The sequence below is a fragment of the Aquarana catesbeiana genome, linkage group LG01 (assembly GCF_042186555.1).
Source record: "Aquarana catesbeiana isolate 2022-GZ linkage group LG01, ASM4218655v1, whole genome shotgun sequence".
Lineage (NCBI taxonomy): Eukaryota > Metazoa > Chordata > Amphibia > Anura > Ranidae > Aquarana > Aquarana catesbeiana.
The window spans coordinates 531,850,131-531,863,627 of record NC_133324.1 but is presented as its reverse complement, the minus strand read 5'-3'; the positions used below and the strand labels follow the sequence as shown (position 1 = coordinate 531,863,627).

The following is a 13,497-nucleotide window of genomic DNA, read 5'->3' as shown; positions in this document are numbered from 1 at the left end:
CCTTTTATTATTTTTTTCTTTTTTATCTTATTTTTAAACTGTTCCTTTCATTTTTTTTTTTTTTTTTAAATCATTTTTATTGTTATCCCAGGGAATGTAAATATCCCCTATGATAGCAATACGTAGTGACAGGTACTCTTTTTTTGAAAAAATTGGGGTCTTAGACCCTAGATCTATCCTCTGCCCTCAAAGCATCTGACCACACCAAGATCGGTGTGATAAAATGCTTTCCCAATTTCCCAATGGCGCTGTTTACATCCGGCGAAATCTAAGTCATGAAATGCTCGTAGCTTCCGGTTTCTTAGGCCATACAGATGTTTGGAGCCACTCTGGTCTCTGATCAGCTCTATGGTCAGCTGGCTGAATCACCGGCTGCATTCTCAGGTTCCCTGTTGAGACAGGAGAGCCAGAGAAAAACACGGAAGACAGTGGGGGGGGGGGCATTCCCTCCCACTGCTTGTAAAAGCAGTCTAGAGGCTAATTACCTTAAGCTAGGTTTGCTTTTACATGAAAGCTGACTGCTGGCTGAAAAGAATGATACCAAGATGATACCTAAACCTGCAGGCATCATTCTGGTATAACCACTCAAAGTCGTGAATTGCGTACCTGAAGACAAAAAAATGGTTAACAATAAAACACAGTAAACGGTAAAGTATAAAAAAATTGCATACCTGAAAAGCAAACATGATAAAACATAACAATAAAACATTGCAGAATAGAATACAGTAAAAAAGAGCAGAACAATAGAGAGAGAATAGAGAGAGAGAGAACAATGAAACGATAACTTTTTTTTTTTTTTTACACTTTTTTTTGTAACTAACTTTTATAACTGTAACCGGTTCCAGGTTCGGGTCTCTCAAAATGCGATGGCATCTTGGGAGACCCTGTGAAAGTGTGCCTAGTCTGTGCAATGCTGTACCCTACGCTAATAAACAACTAGTGAATGGTAGCGTTCAAAACATTCACCAATGCAAAGAGCAGGATTGTCAGGACAGGAGGGACAATATTAGCAGGTGTCACGCCTATATCCACGCTTGCTGCAGACACGACATCTTTTTTGGGGGGTTCGTTGGGTAGGGGTACTCGGGAGGACATAAAGAAAATGCCTCTCATGCAGCCGACTGCATTTGGTTGGGGATGTGAATGGGGGAAGTACGGGCGCTGCAGAAGTGGTGGGTTCCCAATTAGGATTGGCGAATGCAGCAGGAAGGGCATTATGGGCACAACGGGCCTGTTTGTCTTCTTCTTGGTGGCAGCAGGACACAACTTGTGCTTGCCACCTCACCAGCTTGAACTGCACTTATGGGACTCGCCACGTCACCAAGTGTTACTGCAGTGCTGGTTTGACTACGACCAGGGTGTACTAGGCCGCTGGTGCTTGCCAGTCACCAAAACGCTACCAAAAAAACTGTTAGCGATCGCAGGGATCAGGCCTGACTCTGCGAACGCTGCAGTTATGCGTTTAGTGTTTTGTAAGTGACAGTGATCGATCGATACTGCACTTGGGTGGGCCGGGCTGGGCCGGGCCGGGCGGAGGGGCAAAACGCAGGTGCTAGCAGGTATCTGGGCTGATCCAGCTAACACTGCATTTTTGAGAACCCTAAACTGCTGGGGACGCTAGTATAGATCTGATCGGATCAGATATTGATCCGTTCAGATACTATACCACTAAGGGAGGCGTATGCTGCGTGCGTGGGTGTTAGCGCTACTGGCGCTAATCTGACGCTGCCTGGGGTGATGCATATCACCGCCGGGCGATCAGGGGGCTAAACCTTTATTCAGTAATAAACGGCGGGTGCCCTGACACTATAAAAAATAAACGAACTAACAAGCGTCACCCGTAACGGTTATACGGTGATCAGTGGTGAAAGGGTTAACTAGGGGGCAATCAAGGGGTTAAAACATTTATTAGATAGTATATGGGGGTCCCTGTCGCTATAAAACGCTGACGGCGAACCTAAATATTTACCTCCCTAACTAGCGTCACCAGTGACACTAATACAGCGATCAGAAAAATGATCGCTTAGCGACACTGGCAACGGGGGGTGATCAAGGGGTTAAAACTTTATTAGGGGGAGTTAGGGGGGTACCCTAGACCTACAGGGGGCTAACACTAACTGTCACAAACTGACACCATGCAGTAACAGTAATCAGAAAAAAAAAAAAACTGCTTGGTGTCAGTGTGACGGGGGGGGGGGGGGGGGGGGTGATGGGGGTTGTAAAGTGTGCCTGGCATGTTCTACTGTGTGTGTAGTGTTGTGCACTCACAGTGAAGTCTTCTCTCCTTGGCGCCGGAACGGAAAATACCGAGCTGAGGAGAGATGTCATCATTTCCTTTGCTGCTGTTTAGCATACAGCAGCAGAGGAATGATTCTCATTGGCTGGGAGCGATCGCGAGGGGGCGGGGGGGGGGGGCCACGAATGGATGGTCTTCCCCTCACCTCTCATCGCTCCCAGACCAAAGCCGACAGCCTCGGGCACTGGGGGGGGTGGGGTACGATCGGATCCCCCGCCCGCGGGAAGGCAATCACCTACCAGGTACGTGATTTTGCCTGCCCGTGCCATTCTGCCGCAGTGCGTGAGGTGGTCGGCAAGTGGTTAAAGAACAAAGGATTGTCAGAACCTCCAGCATCCTCGCCAGTAGAAAGAAAGTAACTAGAGATATTTAAGCTAAAGTTTGGAGAGTTTAGAACACTTGGTGTCGTTCGTCAAACTGAACCGTAGAGGACATTGTCGGTTTTGGAATTTCTAAAAAATGGCGCTGACAAAGGTCTTGTGATTAGCACTTTTAAAGTGCAAGTGACTGAGATTCTTTAAGGCACTTACTAAGTCCAGACCAGCTCCTACTAAACATTTTCCTAAATGGGAACTGTCAGTAGTTTTGCAAGCCTTCACAAAAGATCCTTTTGAACCGTTAGACAATTTAGTTAAGGAATTTAACTCTCAAAACAGTATTCTTAATTGTGGTTATGTCTGTAAGAAGAGTCGGTGAACTACACGCTTTATCAGTAAAGGAACCTTTTTTTGTTAATTTACCCAGACAGGATTATACTAAAAACAGATCTGGGTTTTTGCATCTGTTTATAACAGGTCACAGGAAATCATCCTGACGACTTTTTGTTCAAATTCTTCTGGGCAAAAAAGGAGAATTTATTCCATGACTTGGATGTGAGAAGAATTCTATTACATTACCTGGAAATAACAAGGGACTTTAGGTCTTTGGACTCTCTTGTTCTTTTTTTTCTGGCAACAAAAAGGGCCGCCAAGCATCAAAGGAGTCAATTGCTAGATGGCTAAAATCAGCTATTTCGGAAGCTTATTCCCAGATGGGTTTGTCTCCTCTGCCGGGAATACGAGCACACTCTACTAGAGCTCTTACCACTACATGGCAGAAAAAGCTGGTGCTACCCCGGATCAAATTTTTAAGGTGGCTACGTGGTCAAGTTACCTAACGTTTGTCTGTCATTACAGACTGGATCTTCTGTCAGACAGTGATCAGGCATTTGACAGGTCCTGCAGGCTATTATCCCTCTAGTTGGTAAGTCTCGATTATCCTCTCAGGTGCTGTCCTGAAAGACGTTTAGGGAAAATTCAAGTCAGACTTATTGGTAACTTGTTTTCCAGGAGTCTTTCAGGGCAGCAACGGCCCGCCCTTTCTTGCTTTTTTTTTTTTTTTATACTGCGACTAACCATATTCTGATTATGTTCCAGCTTGGGCCGGAGGTACTCTGCTACAACTGACGAGCTGTGGGGAGAAGCCTCCTTTTTAAAGTTTGGAGTTGGTGTTTCCTGTTTCCTAGTGGGTGGAGCCACTCTCAGGTGCTGTCCTGAAAGACTCTTGGGAAAAAAGTTAAAGGTAAGTCCAACTAGAATTTTTTATACTATTGAAGGCTCTGTTCTAACTCATTTGTTGGCACAATTTAAATCCCTTCCCCTGTGGTTGTTGACGTCCCCTCCTCCTTTTTAGGATTTGGCCCTGCATCTTACAGGCGTTATGTCGTTGTTTGTTATAAGCTAATATACTCGCATGTATATTTTTTTGTATAATTTCATTATAGAAAATCTGTAATGTTTATGGAACATTCATTTATAAATAAAACCAATACAGTGAGTGCTCTTGACAAAAGGAGGTGTCAGCCTGGGGTTCCATGATACTTGACCCACATATCTGTGCACCTCACCAGCTTTGTAGTTTTCCTTCAGTATTCTTTTCCCCAAATATCTGTTAACTCCATGTCAAAGTGTAACTTTAAATTTTCTAGGTCTCAATGATAAGGGACATAAGGGAAAGAGAAATCAGAATCTACACAGATGCAGGAAGGATTTGTCGGCCACTTCTGATTGTAGAAAAACAAAAGTTGTTGCTGAAAAGAAGACACATTGACCAGCTTAAAGAGAGGGAATACAATAATTATAGGTAAGGTGTTTTTAACACAATATTTACCCAACAGTTATTCAAAAAATAAAATATAAAAACAATCCTGAATCTTCCTGGTGCACCTGTTTAAGTGACCGTGTTTAATTTACCTGCAGTAAATGTTTGGTAAAATTCACATTTGCTGCTTTAAAAATATATTCCTCAGTGTTTACATGTAGTACATCGTTTTTCAGAATATACTAAGGCAGTGTTTCTGAGCGTTTTTTCAGTCAAGGCACCCTTTATAAATGTGCACAATTTTTTGGGCACATCAATTTGAGGGCTCAACAGGTGGTGCCTCTGAATGCATGCGCTTTTTTTTGCGCATTTCCATGCATCGTGTTTTTCAATGGGCTGCCTTATGTGCGTGTAACGCCCAAAAAAGATGGCAGAAAGATCTTATTTTTTTTAAACGCTGCTTCAAAATGCATGGTACTGCGGTACCATGTGTGTTAGTGTGTGCAAACACATGCATTTTCTAGATGCGTGTGGGTGCCATTAAGGTTTACACTTACAAAAGTCAACACAGCATTAAAAATTATCAGCCCCTGATAGTTACGGACAGTTGTAAAAGTCACAGATTTTTACAAACTGTCAGTAAATTTACTGATGATTGGCAATCCTAGTGTGAAGCAGCATTTACATGTATCCTTAATACAGTTAACTGGCTTGTATTCAGTGTTTCAGAGCTGAGGACAGACAAGTCTTGATATATAGCTGCTGACAGACTGTAAACGATGAACACTACTGCTGGCTTGTATTGTAAAGGGAGCAGGAACAGATATGGAATAACTAGCACGCTCCTCGGAAAAGCCGACCCAGCTGGCAGGTTTGAATAAAACCCTGCACGCTAAGCTTCTGTTTTCTGATACTGAGCAGAGAAGAGGTAGATGTGGTACAAGAGAAGAGAGATAAGATAAAGCGCTTGGGTTCAGATGACAGGTGAAGCATTGCGAACACTGCAGCTGGTATGGCAGCAAGCACCCAGGAGAAATGGTTTCCTTCACCAAAGATTTTATACCTAAATATCTGTGGAGCTGGGAGCTCTCTCTCTCTCCGCCTGTCACATGTGGTACTGGAACCATTTTTATACATTTGCCATGGCACCCTGGTTGGGAGACTCCTAGGTAACATAACTGCTCTTTTGACATTCTTGGTTTTCACCTGTAATTATGTTCCTACTTTTATTTTTTCAGTTGGCAGGACCTGGTGGCTAGTGGAGTTGTGGAATACATTGATACACTTGAAGAAGAGACGGTCATGCTTGCTATGACGCCTGATGATTTGCAAGAAAAGGGTGTTGCTTATTGTTCAACATACACACATTGCGAAATTCACCCATCTATGATTCTAGGTGTCTGTGCTTCAATTATACCATTTCCTGACCACAACCAGGTTTGTTGGGTAGATACTTTAATTCTAAATAATTTACATTAACATGCATAGATGTTAAAGCTCATGTGACAAGTATGGATCTGAAATAGAGTTGCCACCTCATCCCTTTAAAGCCGAACACATATTCATTACACAGCTTCTGAGGCAGATTAGGGTGGCAATTAAACTTTCTAATCTGCATTAAATTAGCCTCAGAACCTTTGTAATATGTGTTCGGGTTTAAAGGGGTGAGGTGGCAACTCTAATCTGAAATGTGAATTAAAATGGTCTGTCTGCTAGAAAACAGTGCCACGTAAAGCAGTATTAAACCCAATGGTAAACAATTATATTGCAGCTTACCATTTTTTGGATGTTATGGCTGTATTTTTTTTTTTTTTTAGGTTTTCTTATATTTTCATCTGGTTTAACCTGCCAGTAAGTTTGTTTTTCAAAAGAACAAGCTGTTTTGCAGTTACAGCGATGAGACAAACCATTTACCACTGATGAGGGTGCTTGCAATGATCCGATTTTATTTATTAATGTAAAACCATTATCCCAAAAAGAAAAACTGATTGCAACTGATTATAAAGTTTTAGCTGGAGTTTGGCTTCAATTTGTTAGTGTATTTAAATCTGCTAGCATATCTAAAACACTCCTCCCCCCAGACTGACAATGCCGCTGTCCAAATCTGCCACCTGTGCGCATTCATCCAGAGAGCAGACATTCTGATACAGGGGATGTGTTACTGGACAGATCACCTGGTGAAAACAGAGGGAAAACCTTAAAAAAACAAAACTAATGTAGCCACTACACCTAATGACTGGAAAGCTGCAATATATGTTTGGATTTAATACAGATTTAAGTGCTCCCTAAGATATCCAAAATGTGTTGTCCGTTCATGTGATTGCAGGCTTGGACCCCTTTCACACGGGCGGCCGTTCAGGTCCGCCTGTCAGTTTTTTAGGCGGAACTGAACAGACGCTCCATGCAGGTCTATGGAGCGACGGACGTCAGTGGTGACTTGTCTGCTGACATCTGATCCGCTAAATTCAGACGGATGGGAACCCTATTTTCCATCCACCTGGCGGATCGGATGAAAACTGACAAGCGGTCCGTTTTCATCCGATCCCCCATAGAGGAGAGCGGAGCTCTGACAGGTCCGTCCCTGCACAATGTGACCTGTCATCTGTTTGCTCAGCGGGGATCATGGAGCTATCCCTGCTGAGTAAAGCGAATTCCGTACACGGACACACCCACTGTGAAAGGCGCCTGAAGATGGCAATACAAATTACTAATAATTTTACCAGTACTGTATATTGAAGCATACTTAAAAGCCCATTCAGTAAAGCAATCCTTGCACTGTTTGCTTGAAGATATCTCTAAAGTAAATGATACAATCTTGATGTAATGTATGGTTGTCTTAAAACTGGATTAAGGCAGGTTCTTTTGATCATGGAAAGGTAATTTTCCCAAGATAACCAATTTGGACTTTGGGAAGTTGATTAAAGAGTTGTCTTCCTGTCTGAACCGAAAAAGGAAGTTATTGTTACTTTTTATCCCCAAATTGTCTTGGTCAAGCTTGGAGTGGTTATTGCTTTGAAGTATAGTTTTCTGTCAAAGAATTTTGCATGGAATTTTATAAATGCCAAAAGATTGTGCAAACGCAGTTAGCTTTTTATCTTCCTTTTCCTTTTTAACTTTTCTTTGTACCATCCCTGATTTCTTTCATACCACTTTTCCCAAAGGTCTCCATAGCCATAAATCAAATTCAATTAAAAACATTTCTTTAGTCTCCTAGGAATACCTACCAGTCTGCTATGGGTAAACAAGCTATGGGCGTCTATATTACCAATTTTCATGTTCGTATGGATACTTTAGCTCATGTGCTGTATTACCCTCAAAAGCCCTTGGTTACCACCAGATCAATGGAGTACCTGCGTTTCAGAGAGCTTCCTGCTGGTAAGCATTTGTTTTGTTTTTATTTATTTTTTTTGTTTTTCCTTAGGTTTATAGTACTATAGGCAAAAACTTTTTTTTTTTCCTTTCTTTCATTTTGTATAGAGGAAGGGATGGTATAACAGTTGTCAGATTTTTATTTTTTTCGCCATCTGTGTCCCATTGCAGAGATTTCCCTTCACTTTCTGTCCCGTAGCCAAACAGTAAGTGATAGGAAATCTCTGCAAATTAAGGGAATCCCTTGAGGCCACCAGAACTAGTGCCCCCATTGGAAGATGTCCTCTGTATTGCTTTTTCTGGGGACAACCCAAAATTTGGGATTTTCTTTTACTTTCACTGATCATGTTACATTGGACAAAAGAATCTTGGGAAAAATACACTTTAATGAATTTTAGTGAGCACAAACACATAATTCCCAATTGTTGGTAAAACATAAAAGATGTTATGCCAAGTAAATAGATACCTAACATATCATGCTTAAAATTTCTCAGGCCCGTGGAAAGGTGGCAAACTATGGTACCTAACCTGATGCTTTAAAAGCCTTTTACAGGTCAGGTTCCCTGTTTAGTTACACAGGGGGTCTGGTGCTAGAATTATTGCCCTCACTCCGGCGCTCGTGGTAATACCTCACGTGCTGTGTGATCACTGTTTACATATGCGTGCAGGACTTGCGTAGGAGTTTGCATTTCCGCTTTCTCTTACATTCATTGACGGACACAGCCTCTTCGTTATCCATGACCAAACAGGGTTTTATTAGCCCCACCTACTGGAGTAGAACACTAGTAAAGGAATAGAATGGAATTGGCTATTGTAAATGTACCAACTTCATATTATTTATTACTACAAAAGAACACATTGTTGGACTTTGCTGGTACCAAAGAGGAAAAAGAAAAAGTAATCTCTCTGCACACATGAGATCAGACATATTCTTATTAGAGCTGCACGATTCTGTCCAAAATGAGAATCATGATTTTTTTGCTTTGAATAAAAAGATCACGATTCTCTCAACGTAATTTTTTTTTTAGGGGCGAGAGAGGGTATTTTGGAGCTATCAGGACCTGATGGAAGGAGTAATGGAGTGAGCTCCATAGAGCTGTCAGTGGCCATGTAGGCGTATGGAGCTGTCAAGGCACACACCATAGCAGACAAAGGTTGTCTATAACATGTGCACAGAGGAGGCCCAAGTCCCAGCACTGACACACAGGCATTGCCGCCAGCACACAGGAAAGGCCAAGGCTTCCCTCTAGGCCTGCTCCTCCCCCCTGTGCTCCGCGGGCGCTCGGCTCTCTCACTTACCTCCTGTAGATGCCATCTGTAATTCGGTTCCGTTTTAACGGGCGCCGGAGTTTACTGCAGTCCACATTCTGCCACTTTATTCTCCCGACGTCCTCCTTCTCCTGCCACCACCGCCGCCCGAGGCCTTCCCCGTCCACCGAGACAGTGCTCACACCCTCTCCAGGAGTTGAGTGACTTCAGACGTTTCACGCCGGCTCCGACGGCTTCTCCTCCCTTCCACAACAGGGAAACGGGAAATGTCCTGGGGACACCATCGATCAGTGCACGGTGTACGCTTTTAATGTGAGCACATAAATTGCTTGATGGGTCAGAATCGCCACAATCTGGAGTTTGCGATCGCGGCGGGGCGGAGAATCGCGATAACGATTCTCCGCAAATAATCGTGCAGCTCTATTTCTTATAATATATAACAACGATGGTGATAATATTGATAGTGGTATGTGTGCAAATTGATAAGATATCTGAAAAGGTACTTGGTAATGGAGGGGAAGAGATTCCAAGACTGGTGCAGCTGAACTGTCAGGGATCCAGCTGGAAGGAACAAGCTTTGTTGACATAGCCAGCAGCCTTATCAACCAGAAGGGCTGGAGAGCAGGATATCCCACATGGATGGAGGAGCAGAGGGATGAGTGGAAAGGTGAGTTGGAGCTTGAATTACAGTGTAGCAGTGTATCCGATCTGGGAAGATCCTAGTGGGTATGCAGAAAACATGAAAGTGGCCACAGCGCACATGTTAATAAAAGCAGGTGCCTGTAATGCAAAAGATTCTGGACCAGGGGATACGTGCATAGATAAAACTTACAACCAGTAAAAACATGACCATGCAATCTTTAAACATTAACAGCTAGGCACCTAGACAAGTCTCATCAGTATGGCTAGTAGTCACAGGAATTCCCTACTTTGCCTCCCTTGTCTATGTGCTGGAAAACATGTCCAAAATAACTCTTGATTAGCCAGGGCGTGCCCACCCGGATGCCCTGGAACAGTTTACTGCCCGGATACATAAAGTATATTACGCCACTCGTTTCTAAATGTCCCACCCCATGTCCCCGATGGGTCTGTCACAGATTTGATTTTAATCGGCCCTTCAGTGAAAGCAAATCAGTTTTTGCAAATAACATGACAGAACATTGAATAAATAGTTATTCGCTAATAGTGAAAGTGTTTGTAAAATAAGCAGCCCTATCTTTTCTTAAAAACAATACGGAGGAAGTGAGAGAAGTAGAAACAATGTGTAGTTTCTTGTCGGACTTAGGAAATGTGAAAGTTTTCTGTATACAGAAAGGTTGACGTGTATGACAGTGGAGATAGCATTTTCAAAAGAAGAGTGTCAGAGGATATGACCTGTATGATTACAGAAAGTATTATATTTTCAGAGGAGAGCAGTATGTGAAGGAGTGGACTGCATATGGTGTAAGTGGCCACTGTGTACACAGTAGAGGATGGGGGTAGATTGTAAAATAGCATCAGCATGATGGGGAGGAGCTACTACAGTTGATAGTTATTTGGGGGAAAGTAAATACCAGACAACATAATGATAGACATGTGCTAGAGCTTCGACAGAGGCTTGTGCAGAGGAGAGAAGTTCAGCAAAGGGTGCAGTTATTTGGGGGAAAGTAAATACCAGACAACATAATGATAGACATGTGCTAGAGCTTCGACAGAAGCGATTTACAAACTAAAGGAAACATTTGTAGTAGGGACATTGGATACGGTCAATAAAATATGAACTCCAACAGTTTTGTCCTTGCGTAAACAGTGTGTGTTCTGGGAAAAGTGATTGGATCTGAGATTAGCCAGGTGTATTTGTGCCATATTGACTTTTGGTATCTGATGAGAGAGGATTTAAAGTTTTTATACCAGCCACTTTAGTTTTGAGGGTACTATTTTTTTATGGTCCTAAATATTCAGATGATTTTTGTTTTAATACTTCTATTTTCAGCCATTTTAGCAGATATATTTACAGTTTTGTATATTTTTTCACTTTTCTTATATAGGTATTAATTCTATTGTTGCTATTGCTTCTTATACTGGATATAACCAAGAGGATTCTGTCATCATGAACCGCTCTGCTGTAGACAGAGGTTTCTTCAGGTTTGTTTTTTGCTAAATACACTTCCCAGAATTTAATTTGCACGATTACTTAATCCTAGTAAGAGCATGAAAGTTTAAGTGTCCGAAAAAAGTGTGTATTTGCTAAATTTGCCTGTATTATATTTTCTGTTTCAATAAAAATTATTGATCTTTTTAAATGTTAAGAGCCCAAGAACAGACAATGTAAGGGAAAAAAACAGGGAGGGGGAGGCGCCGACCTGAGTGTAGTATTAAAATAATGACTTTAATAGGATAAGATTAAAAACGGTTACAAGATGATAGAAGATGCATGCTCATCAAAGTAAAGTGCAGTCCTGGCATTCCACATGACTCTGCGGGTCCCACCGCTGTCCCGGGTAGCTGGAAAGGATTGGGAGGCTGGAATGGATTACAGTGTAATACAGACAAATTCTGCAACACAGGTGGGTAGATTTATATAAGGGCGATAAAAATAAGGAGCGTCAAGTTTATTTAGGTCATATCACCAGACATATTAATAATGCATATCATTAAGGTATTCAAATTAGGATGCACCGAAACTTTGGTAACCGAAAATGGTGTGTTCAGTATTTTGCCGAAAGAAAAAAAAAGCTGATAAGGCGCCAATAATTGAGCATGCGTGGTAGCGGTGGCTGTGCCGCCCCTTGCGGGGTGTTATTCTGGCGGCTCAAGGTCCTGTCCTCCCCTCTCTCCCTCCTCTCCTTACAGAGCGGTGACTCCCTGTGTCAGGGAGCTGAGTTGTCTGGGCGGCTGTAGTAACAATGTCCCGGCTCCTTTGATAGACGGCACACTGATCCAATGCCAGAACGTTGAATCAGTGTGACGTGATCACAGGAGGTGGGACATTGTTACTGCAGCCTGGGCAGTTTTAAATCCAGCTCGGTGACACAGCAGGAGATCATCGCTCTGATCCGGGTACAGGCAGGCTGCATCTACAGGCACTGGTGAGGCTGCATTTTATGGGCACAGACACTGGTGAGGCTGCATCTTATGGGCACAGGCAGACTGCATCCACAGGCACTGGTGAGGCTGCATCTTATGGGCACAGACACTGGTGAGGCTGCGTCTTATGGGCACAGACACTGGTGAGGCTGCATCTTATGGGCACAGGCAGGCTGCATCCACCATGCACTGGCAAGGCTGCATCCGACAGGCACTGGCAAGGCTGCATCCGACAGGCACTGGCAAGGCTGCATCCGACAGGCACTGGCAAGGCTGCATCCGACAGGCACTGGCAAGGCTGCATTGATCTCTTGTATCATGTCTTCAGTCTTTGACCATCTCCTGTATCATGTCTGCTAGAGGTGCACCAAATGGAAATTTTGCTAATGCTATTAGCAGTATGTTTAACCTCCCTGGCGAGTGTGACTCTGGGTTAAATTTCAGTGCCATTAGCGGTAACCCCGAGCCACACTCGGGATTGCATTGCTGCAGGATCCTGGTGCAGTGTACTTACCTTGTCCCCAGGATCCTGCGATGTCCCCCCGCTGTGTCTGCGGTCTCTGTCCTCCGCCCAATTCCTCTGTGTGCCGGGCTCCATTCCCTGCGAGCATCGCGACGCGTGGGGGCAGAGCCCGGCGGCAAATTCCAAAAATTGAAAATTCAGAACACAGTACACTGTAATCTTACAGATTACATTACTGTATGAAATCATTTCACATCCTTTTTGTCCCTAGTGCTTTGTCCAATGCCCTACATGCAGTTTTATATTATATAAACAGTTTTCTGCCTGCAAACTTGAGATTGTCCATAGCAACTAAAAAGTGTCCCTTTACGTGGTTAAGTGGTTTTAGACCAGCTATAAAACAGCAATAGTAAATTAGAACACTTGCAGAATTGAGCGATAGTGAATCGTGGGGAAATTAATTTTATTATTATATTTTTTTTTTTAATTATTTATAGTCATTTATTATATTATAATTTATGATTTTGTGCTTCAAACTTTCATACCCGGGATGTCTACTACTAGACTCTTGTTTGGACAGATTTAAGTGTGTTATTGCTAAGAATTACAGGCCTACAAAATAAAACGCCAAATTTCTATGCAAAACAATTGTACCGCTATCAGACGCAAAAATCTGACATAATCATACCGCTAGGGAGGTTAAGTTAGAGACTGCAGACTGCATTTTTCTTGAGCTTTTCCTGCACTAAAGGTGCCAATAATGGGCAACAATAAATTCATATTTAAATTCATGATATTAAAAAGTCGAATATAATACAATTTTGTATATAAAAATATAAATATTTTTTTAAAACTGTCATTTTCATTTTCTGGCAAAGTGCATCCTGCATTTTTGGTTTCAGCACCAAAATTTCCATTTGGTGCACCCCTAATTCAAATATAATGGGTCTGTGCA

The 13,497-nt window shown here is 42.6% G+C and overlaps 1 protein-coding gene across 1 annotated transcript in view; it reads left to right on the top strand.

The window, feature by feature from the left end:
• The window catches only part of POLR2B (RNA polymerase II subunit B), a 575,272-nt gene that overhangs the window by 325,530 nt on the left and 236,245 nt on the right, over positions 1-13,497 (top strand). The window contains exons 14-17 of the mRNA XM_073594755.1: positions 4,263-4,417; positions 5,614-5,812; positions 7,582-7,750; positions 11,041-11,137. Coding sequence (XP_073450856.1) covers positions 4,263-4,417; positions 5,614-5,812; positions 7,582-7,750; positions 11,041-11,137 — 620 coding nt within the window. The remainder of the gene's footprint in view (positions 1-4,262; positions 4,418-5,613; positions 5,813-7,581; positions 7,751-11,040; positions 11,138-13,497) is intronic.